General features: G+C 51.3%; 1 protein-coding gene across 2 annotated transcripts in view; it reads left to right on the plus strand.

Annotated features, from left to right (window-relative positions):
• The window catches only part of TUBA8 (tubulin alpha 8), a 31,153-nt gene that overhangs the window by 11,527 nt on the left and 9,661 nt on the right, over positions 1-9,965 (plus strand). Inside the window, exon 1 of one of the 2 annotated variants that reach the window (XM_006158355.3) lies at positions 7-83. The exons of the other annotated variant lie outside the window; for it this stretch is intronic. Coding sequence (XP_006158417.1) covers positions 81-83 — 3 coding nt within the window. The 5' untranslated portion in view covers positions 7-80. Of the gene's footprint in view, positions 1-6; positions 84-9,965 lie in introns of those variants that run through there. 2 annotated transcript variants of the gene reach the window in all.

The following is a 9,965-nucleotide window of genomic DNA, read 5'->3' on the forward strand; positions in this document are numbered from 1 at the left end:
AACAGCGGAGGCGGCTGTGGCTGGAGCAGTTGGGGTGGGCAGGCCCGTTGGGAAGTGAGCCGGCGAGGACAGCTGCCGCGATGGTGAGCCTTCCAGGGCGGGGGCCGGAGCGGCATCTATGCGGGAGGGAACCCAGCCTTCGCTTTGGACCCGCAGAGCTCGAAGTCTGGCGGGGGCGGGGGTTTAGTTCGGGGTCTCAGGGTCAGCACTCTCGGGCAGGCGCACCTGGAGCCCGACCCCTCGTACGGGGAAAGAGACAGGGACGAGTAGCCCCTTAAAGGGAACTGCGGGGCATTTGCGCGCAGGTGAGGGCCGCGGGCGAGGGCACCCCGTGAGAAGTAGGTGAGAGTCCGGGGACCGCAGGGGGCAGCTTGTGGGCCAAGTGGAGGCAAGGGAGGGTCTGGGCCGGCCGAGGTTGCTGGGGAGTGGGTGCCTCAAGGTCTCCACACCCGCCACGCTCTGGGGGCGTTCTCGTTGACAGCCCCTGCCATCGCTTGGTTGGGGACACACGCGACTCGAGCGCGGCGGGGCTCTCCAGGGGCACCCAGCAGCCCGGGCCAACTCCGCGGTTTTTGAGCGGCTGGTGTATGGTCTCTGCACTCAGAAGGCCAGGGGCCCTCAGACGCGTCCTGATCCCCGCCTTGGCGGAGGGGACGCGGTGGCGGTCCTCACCCCGCCCCGCATCTACCTTCACTCGTAAGCGTGGGTCGCATTGCCCGGAGAGGGGCCGCCGAACTGCGGGATTCTCTCCAGAGCCAGGGGGACTGCAGCCCGCCTCCAGTCCACCTCCCTAACACTGAACACCCAGGAACTGCGCCCAGAGCGCTGGTCTTTTTGCTGCAGGAGGTGTTTGGAAAGGCCAGGGCCCGAGGGAGAGGGCAGAACGAACTTATCTCAGCCGCCAAGGTCAGGTTCTCTGGGCACTCTGGCGCCAAGTGTCAGGCCCAGCAGGCCCGCGAGAGCCGCCCCCGCTCTGCTCCTGCTCTCCCCGGGACGCGTGGCTCTGTCCTCAGTCCCGCTGCTCCGTTCTGCACAGAACCCCCTCTCTCCCAAGCTTGCCCCACACACCTGGGAGCTTGACAGGAAAGTGGCCAGAGGGCCCGCTATGGGGCGGTCAAAGCAGCTGGGAATTTGGAATTTTAACTCCTCACTTCACAGAGGTCACTTAACCTGCTGGCTGTTTTTGTTTCTTTGTTTATTGTTGTTCTTTCAATTACAAAATGAAGAGTGGTTGTAGTTCAAGGTTTTATTTTTAAAATTGATAATTAAGAATGTCAAATATACATGGAAAGAAGGCAGCGAGCGTGATGAGCTGCTGGGTGAGCAGTCTGGCCTAGTTCTCCCGTGGTTCGAAGCTGACCCCAGGCTGCAGACCTGAGCTGCTGCTTAGTACTTACCACGTCCAGCGCAGCTGGTGCCTTACCACTGCCATCGTGCTTGTCCTTATATTAACACTTTTTTCTATAGGGCGCATGTGCTCACCAGAGAGAGACAGGGACAGAAAGAGAGAAAGGGGGGGAGTGGGAAATCACTCCCGGGGAGGGTGGCCATCCCTTTTCTAAGCCTCCTCTCTGGATTTTGGGCACGAATGCACATGCACCTGGTCTGAGCCACTGGGCCTAGGACTTGAAGTGCACGGTCATGTGGGATCCAGTGCCTTAGCCTCCAGGGCACCATACCCCATGTCCCTAGGGTGGGTCTCTTGCTGGCACCGTTGTGGCCCTCGCTGCAGGGTCTAGGATCTGAGTGAGCCCTCCCTCGGGTAGTCCTCGCTCGCTAATGCTTATTTAGGTGACTGTTTCTGCTGCTTCTGGCTTGGATGGATCCTTTGTTCTGAGTGATTCCAAACACGTGCGAGTTGAAGGGGAGCCACGGTCCAGTATGGGAGTTTCTGAGACTACCTGATAAATCAAAAGCTTAAACAGTAGAATTCTGTTCTCAATGTGCTTAGGAATTGGGGTCTGAGCCCAAGCTGAGCAGTGTAAGGAGAATGTGTTTATTCTGAAACACTGAGTATTGCTCTGCTTAGCACGCTCGTGTGCACAGGACTATCTCAATGGGCAGACATGCTTTTGAACATTTCTTATTCCCAAGACCTCTTTTTTTAAAAAGAATTATTTTATTTAACCTTATTTATTTTATTTATTGTATTTATTTATTTTAATTTGACTGGAGGGGGGGAGAGAGAGAGAGAGAGAGAGAGAGAGAGAGAGAGAAAGCCACCAGGTCTGGGACTTGAACCATGGTTGGCCGTGTGTGAGTCCAGTGCCCTTAACCACCACACAACCTGCTGGCCTCACAGGACCTCTTTTTAATGATTCTTTGGCTCATTCCTAAAAGGCTACAGTGAGGCCCAGCTACGGCACAGGTGCATGGGAGACCTGGTATGATGGCAGGTGTTGTGGCAGTGGTTACCGAGAGGCTGGGCAGGAAGGATCGTGACATGGTGACTTCTGTCCAAAACATCTTCTATGAATACTTGCTTTCTTATTAAAAGATTTTTTAAAAGGCTAGGATGGCACATTCATAACCCGAGACTCCAAGAATCAGGGACTGCTGGGGGAGCAAGGATGTATGGGTGACTCTGTCAGTGACCTTCTGCAGTCTGCCTCCATATGGGGAACAGGCTGGGCTCTGGGGGGTCAGTACACACTTTCTGGCCCCAGAGCACTATGTAGGTTTCCCCTAGGACGGGTCACAGCTGTGACCCCCCTCTTGTCATCACTACTGCAGTTCCTCCAGGGGTGTGTGAGGGAGCCTCAGTCATCAGGGCAGTGTCTGGGGCCAAGCTGCTGGGTAACTGAGCAGGACCTTGAATTTTGACAGGACGCTTCCGCGTGCCAGTCAGGCCACGCCGAGTAGGAGGCTGGGAGTAGGTTAACACTGTTGCTGGGTGTTCTTTGGGAGAGGGCTCCTGAGTGACCTCAGAGGGAAGATGTGGGGCCAGACACAGTGAAGTGAACTGGATCCACAGGGGACAGGTCCTGGTTTGCATCCTGGGACCGCGTGCATGCACTCACTCTTGGGAGTGGGACATGTCTGAGACCGGGAGTGGATGTTGGCACGAGGACCATGCTGGGGTGCCCCCATATGGAAGGAAGAAATAAACTTAAAGATTTTTTTTTTTTTGAGAGGTTTTTTTTTTTTTTTTTTTTTTTTGCTATAGGGTACGTGTATTCCCCAGAAAGACAGAGAGACAGAGAGACAGAAAGTGAGAAATCACCCCCCCCAGGGGGATGGCCACGCTACCATCCCTTCTCCTCCATTCTCCTCTCAGGATCTTGGGCACGCATGTACACACGCCTGGCATGAGTTTAAGCCACCGGGTCGGGGACTCGAACCGCGGTCAACTACATGGGAGTCCAGCAACATAGCCATTACGCCAAATGCTGGTCCCAAACTTAAAAGATTTTTAAAAAGGAAGATGAAAATTTTAAAAATCTTTTTTTTCTTCTTTTTTTTGGAGAGGTTTTTGCTATAGGGCACGTGTGCTCACCAGAAAGACAAGAGACAGAGAGACAGAAAGCGAGAAATCATCCCCCAGGGGGGATGGCCATGCTGTAATCCCTTTTCCTCCATTCTCCTCTTGAGATCTTTTTTTTTTTTTTGGAGAGGTTTTTCGCTATAGGGCACATGCGCTCGCCAGACAGACAGAGAGAGACATAGAGACAGAAAGCGAGAAATCACCCCCCAGGGGGGATGGTCACACCACAATCCCTTCTCCTCCATTCTCCTCTTGGGATCTTGGGCACGCACGCACATGCGCCTGGCGTGAGTTTTAAGTCACTGGTCCGGGACGTGAACCGCGGTCGACTACATGGGAGTCCAGCAACATAGCCATTACACTAACTGCTGATTCCATCCTCTTGGGATCTTGAGCACGCACGCACACGTGCCTGGCATGAATTTAAGCCTCTGGGTCTGGGACTCGAACCACGGTCGACTACATGTGAGTCCAGCGACATAGCCATTACGCTAACTGCTGGTCTCAGTATGTGTGTGTTTTTTTTTTCCCATTGTGACAAGTAGAAATAATTGGGTGACATCATATGCTTCCTGAAAGCAGCCATGTGACATCTGTTGACACAGGACAGGGTGTGGGCCAAGCTGGGGTTTGCGTGTGCATCCCCTGCTGGCCCACAGCAGTTCCTTCCCTGGGTAGTATGCCAGTTCTCTTCTGTGAAACTTTGAAACAACTTTGGAAACTCCAAAGCCTTCTCCTGAGCACAGTGATTAGCTTAACTCAGTCCTCCAAGAGCAAAGCAAAAGAAAATGACCAATATAAAAAGAAAAAGGACACGGGATCAAGACCAGCAGTTGGCATAATGGCTATGTTGCTGGAATCCCACGTAGTCGATAGTGGTTCGAGTCCCGGACCTGGTGGCTTAAACTCACACCGGGCACGTGTGCATGCATGCCCAAGATCCTGAGAGGAGAGTGGAGGAGAAGGGATTGCGGTGTAGCCATCCCCCCTGGGGGGTGATTTCTCGCTTTCTGTCTGTCTCTGTCTGTCTGGTGAGTGCACGTGCCCTATAGTAAAAACCTCTCCAAAAAACAAAACAAAACAAAAACCAAAAAGGACATGGATCAACACAGGGAAGGGTTTCTTGCAGGGAATTATAAAAGAGCTGCAAAGTTCTAGAATTCTCTTTTTTGATGTTCTGCAACCCAGGCTTTTCCCCTGTGAGACAAGGTCATGGTGGCAAGGACGTGTCACCTGCTCTGGCCTCTGTGAGCCTGTGCTCCAGGCCCCCGGGGCAACTCGTGGGACCTGCCCTAAGCCTTCGCCTCTTGCTCACACTGCTCGGGAATCGACTTAAGATGCCCCAGCTGGTCTTGGGTGTCTAAATCCTTCAGGGTCCCTGTGAACACTCCTTCTCCAGGAACCCAGCCAGGCACGTCTTGTTTAGGTCTCCATGCTTCTCAGGACCGCCGCTCCCCGGGCAAGTGGGTGATAAGCAGCCCAGGGAGGGTCTGTGTTCGAATCACCCCGTACTGACGGAGTACCCCCTCCGGCTCCCTTCTTTACAGAGACTGCTCTCTCTGCTAGGAAAGTCTGGACGTTGACAAAACAGCTCCGACATGGTGTGATAAAGGCGATGGTGGGGACAGAGGGCAATGGGAGCGCACTGCAGTGCCCCATGCGGGTTGTGGCTTCCCAGGCTTCCTACAGGAAATGACATTGCACTTGAGACCTGAAGGATGACTAGGAGTGAGATGGTGCCTTTCCGGGCCTTCTCGCACATAATGACAAGTCTGCTGTGGGCATGAGCAGAGCGGGTCACTTGTAGCGATCATGGCACCAGGTCCGAGGGAGTGTCGCGTTTTTCTTGGGCAGAGATGCTCCTTCTCGGTCTCTCCATCTCCCTCACCTCCCAGGACCCCAGGAGCACAGAACTAGCCTGAGCACCACAAGCCCAGGTTCAAAATAGAAGGGAGAGAAATGGCATGGAAGAGAAAGCATGCGCTCCGGCTGGCCAGAGTGGGGAAGCGGAAATCTGAGTGTGGTGTAAACCTGGGACTTAAATATCCTCTGCTGCTCAGCTTGCCCTTCGCCTCTGCCCCCGCCTGCACCACCAGCTGGGAGGAACACTCCTGGGGCCCTCAGAGATGGACGGGCCCTTCCCAGAGGCTACACCCAGAGGCCATTCTGTCTCCGCACTGGCATGCTCTCCTGTTCCAAGTTTCATGTAGAAGCTTGGCTCTGCTGTACACCGTCAGCCTCCCAGGGTGGATGCAGGCACCCCCTCAGGCCCCAGACATTCAGAGCTGTGAGTGGGACTGTGGAGTGTGAAGGGAAGAACTTGGGCTGGGTCAGACGCCCTGGCTGCTGGTCCAGACTCTTGCTCCAGACCTACAGACCTGTGAAATTTTCAATCTGTCCCTTTATCTCTCTAAGCCTCAGCTTATCATCTGTAAACATAACAGAGAGTCAGCAGGTGGCATGGTGGTTAAGGTGCTGGACTCCCAAATGGTCAACTGTAGTTCAAGTCCTAGACCCAGTGGCTTGAAAATCACACCAGGCGCGTGTGCATGTGTGTCCAAAATCCCAAAAGGAGAATGGAGGAGAGAGATTGCATCATGGTCGTCCCCCGGGGGGTAATTTCTCACTTTCTCTCTGTCTGTCTGTCTCCAGGGAGCACACACACTCTATGGCAGAACATAAAAAACATAATAATAAGGATGGAGAGGGAGTCATTAGGTGGTCCCCGAGAATCTCCGAGGTATCTGAGGTCTTCTGGACATCACGTCCTGGGTTAAAAAACCAGGATGACCATTCCTGGCCATGAGGACTGGTCTCTCAGGACGTCAGAACTGGGTCTGTCCTGTGCTAATCTGTGTAGGACTTCAAGGCAGGAGGGTGGGCCAGGGCCAGGCAGGGGTTGGGGAAGGTTCGTGGGGTGTCTGACCAGTGGAGCATGATGGCGATGGGCCTGCTCCTGCCCTCTGCTCCCCCTGGAACGGGCACAGAGGGCTGGGGACCATAGAGGTGTCTCAGAGCTCTATGGACCCGCCTGTCACTTGTGATCTTACTCCTGACTTCTCCACAGGGCTTTAAAGTTTGTGATCACCCTCACAGATTAAGCTCTTCGTGAATTTAAGTGAATAAATGACTGTGGAATGGAACAGGACCTGTGACATCAGGAGGTCATTATGTGAGGAATTCCCTGCTCCTACTCCTCCTCTATTTTCTGCCTTATAATTATTATCTTTTTACTATGGAAAATATCAAACCTTCAGAAAAGTAGTATAATGCCACCCATCTATTGATCATCTAGATTTCTTTTTTTTTTTGGAGAGGTTTTTGCTATAGGGCGCATGTGCTCGCCAGACAGACAGAGAGAGAGAGAGAGACAGAAAGCGAGAAATCACACCCCAGGGGGGATGGCCACGCCACAATCCCTTCTTCTCCATTCTCCTCTCTGGATCTTGGGCACGTACGCACACGCGTCCGGCGTGAGTTTAAGCCACCAGGTCTGGGATGCGAACCACAGTCGACTACATGGGAGTTCAGCGACATAGCCATTATGCTAACTGCTGGTCCCTAGATTTTTGAGAACTATTTTTGCCCTATTTACTTTACCTACTGCGTTAAACTATTTTCTTATTATTGATGTTTTAAAAAAATTGCTATGGGGCAGGTGCTGGGGTTGGGGAGAGAAGAATGGAAGGAGAAGAGAGAGAGAGATAGAGATAGAGAGAGAAGAGAGAGAGAGAAAATCTCTTTTTAAACTATTTTTTAAATTAAAAAACAGTTTTGTTAGGGCTTCAGCACGGCCTCCCAGGACCAGGAGGTGACACTGCCAGGCCTGGCCTCTCTGGCTTGGTTGGGAATTGAATGTGGGCCTCTCGTGTGGCCTCTGTCTCTGAGCAACACTGTTCCCCACTGTGACTGAGCCTGTTGGCGTGTTTTAGAGTAAACCACAGACATGGCCTTCTACCCTAAATGCTTCAGAAGCAGTTCTAAAAACTAAGGGCATTTTCATACGGAACCACATTTTCATTTTCATGCCTAATGAAACTAACCAATTTCCCCGTTGTCCCCCAAACATTTAGATTTGTACAAATCAGAATTCCGTCAAAGTCTACATGACACATGTACGTCTTACCTTCCTGGTTTCTCCTGATATGAACCCCCCCTCCCCGCCCCCGGCACCATTACTTCTCATTAACGAAGAAGATTGGCCCAGATGCCCTGCGGGACGTCCTACCTTCTGGGCTGATTTTCTCATGATGTCACCTAACTAATCCTCTGGTCCCTTGGTTACTGTGAAGTGGAAGCCAAGTCTAAGGGGTCTCATAGATGGATGCCGAGTTGACAAGAGTCCCTGTGGGGGGTGTGGCACCCTCCTCACTTAGGGAGCTTCTCCATGTCCACTGTCTCAGCACTTGTATTTGTAGTGTGGAATCGACCACTGCGTTAGCTGGCCACCCTGGTAGCTACTTCCTTTCCCCTGGTGACCGTAAGGGACAGTGGTTATTAGGCTCTATGCAAATGCCCAGTTCCTGTCGACATGTCACCTAATGTCTGAATCAATTGTGTAAGTCAAAACTCAAATATGGTAATATTTCATAATCTATCATTTCTTCTACATTGATTAGTGGATGTTCTTCTGTTTAAAAGAAAAAGAGCTTTTCTTGGACCTGGTTGTTAAGGGCGCTGGATCCCACACTGCTGACATGGTTCAAGTCAAAGTCTTGGTAGCTTGAAAAACACTTTGGGCATATGTGTGTGCCTGCCCAAATCCCGACAGGTAGACACAGAAGAAGGGATCACGGCATGGTCACGCTCTGCTGGGGGTTGCTGTCTTCCTCTCCCTCTGTCCCTCTGTCTCTCCCTCTGTCCCTCTGTCTCTCCCTGGTGAGTGTATGTGCCAAATGGCAAATTAAACAGTTTAAAAAAAGAGCTTTTCCTAATTAACAGGGCAGTTTGAGAACTAAAGTTTCTCTCTGAGGATTTTCTTTTTTAATAACAGTGAGGATTTGTGGTTTTAGTAGAGATACATTTCATGCATTTCAGTCACGTGTTCCCACCGTCTGTCTTGTGTGGGCTGCTCAGCGTGGCAGTGGGAGGCTCTTAGAGCTGTGTCGGCACCATCCCGTCCTTGTATTGCCTGCTTCAGGCCTGGAAGATGTCCCAGGTGTATCTTGCACACTCCTCACCCCAGATCTGGACACCTCCCTGTTCCCAAGGAGCCTGGTTCCTGTTAGTGGGGATAGTACAATGTCACCTTCCTTTTCTTTTCTTTTCTTTCTTTTTTTTTTTAAAGCTTCATAGACATTTTAAAAGAACTGTTTATTTAATTTTATTATTATTTCTTTTTAAAATTTTGAGCAGAGAGAGAGAAAGGGAAAGTGAGAAAGCAAGCTGCCAAATCCGGGACTAGAACCAAGATCAGACATGTTGGAATCCAGTGCCTTAACAACACAACATCTGCCAGGCCCCGTGACCTTCTTTTTCTCCTGATTGCTGTGGCTGCTTTGGCTTTACGGAGCTCCTGTAAGCCTAGCAGTCACTTCTGAGTCTACTTCGTACCTTCTGCTCTTGCAAATTAATTTCATAGAGAAAATAGGTCTTTGTAAGGGTGTGTATGTGTGCGTGTGTGAGAGACAGAGGGAGAAATACACAGGCAGATGCATTTTAATTCCCTCTTTTTTTAGAGATAGTGATTTTATCTGTGAAGATTTACATATTTATTAGTATGAGATTAAAGAAAACATCAAAAGGCTGTTGATGGCTTAGGTGCTGGACTCCTACATGGCAGACCGCAGTTCAAGTCCCAAATCTGGTGGCTTGCTTTCTCACTTTCCCTTTCTCTCTGGTCAAATGGAAAAAAAAATAATAAAATTAAATAAAGAGGCTAAATACAGCGATATCACCATATTGGTGTTTTTCAGATCCCCAAGACCCTAACTTCCTCTTATGGTCGTTGGTCTTCTTGAACTATCCCCGCATCCACCCTGGAAAGACCCAGAGTGTTCCAGAAAGGAGGGAGACCAAACAGCACCGTGGAGAGGGCCAGACAGATGTGGTTGGGGTGGTGATGGTGAGGGGTCAGGCTCTGAAGGCTGACCCCAGGGCCATTGGGGACACTGTGGCTTGGAAGGAGAAGGGAAAGGACCAGGCCTCACCAGGCTCAGCGAACACACCTCCCTGGGGAGCACAACTCCACGCTGGATACGATGAGGCGCTCTGGGTGATGACACCCTGGTGTGGGGTTGTTCCTGGATGTAGAACACTGGTTTTTTAGGCCTGAATTGAGTCCCAACATGGAGGCAGAAAAAGGACCCCACAGTAAAGGAGAGGAGTAGGGATCCCAGATCTCTGACGGTCTCTCTGCATATCTGCCAAGTGCAGAGCAAGACCACAAGGCAGTGGAATAATGAGGATAGCAATAAAGATGATCCCGATGACAGTGAAATCATGGCCCCCGTATTCTTTCAGAGGAGGGGAGGCTCAGCAG

The sequence above is a fragment of the Tupaia chinensis genome, unplaced genomic scaffold (genome assembly GCF_000334495.1).
Source record: "Tupaia chinensis unplaced genomic scaffold, TupChi_1.0 Scaffold000578_2, whole genome shotgun sequence".
NCBI classification, from domain to species: domain Eukaryota; kingdom Metazoa; phylum Chordata; class Mammalia; order Scandentia; family Tupaiidae; genus Tupaia; species Tupaia belangeri.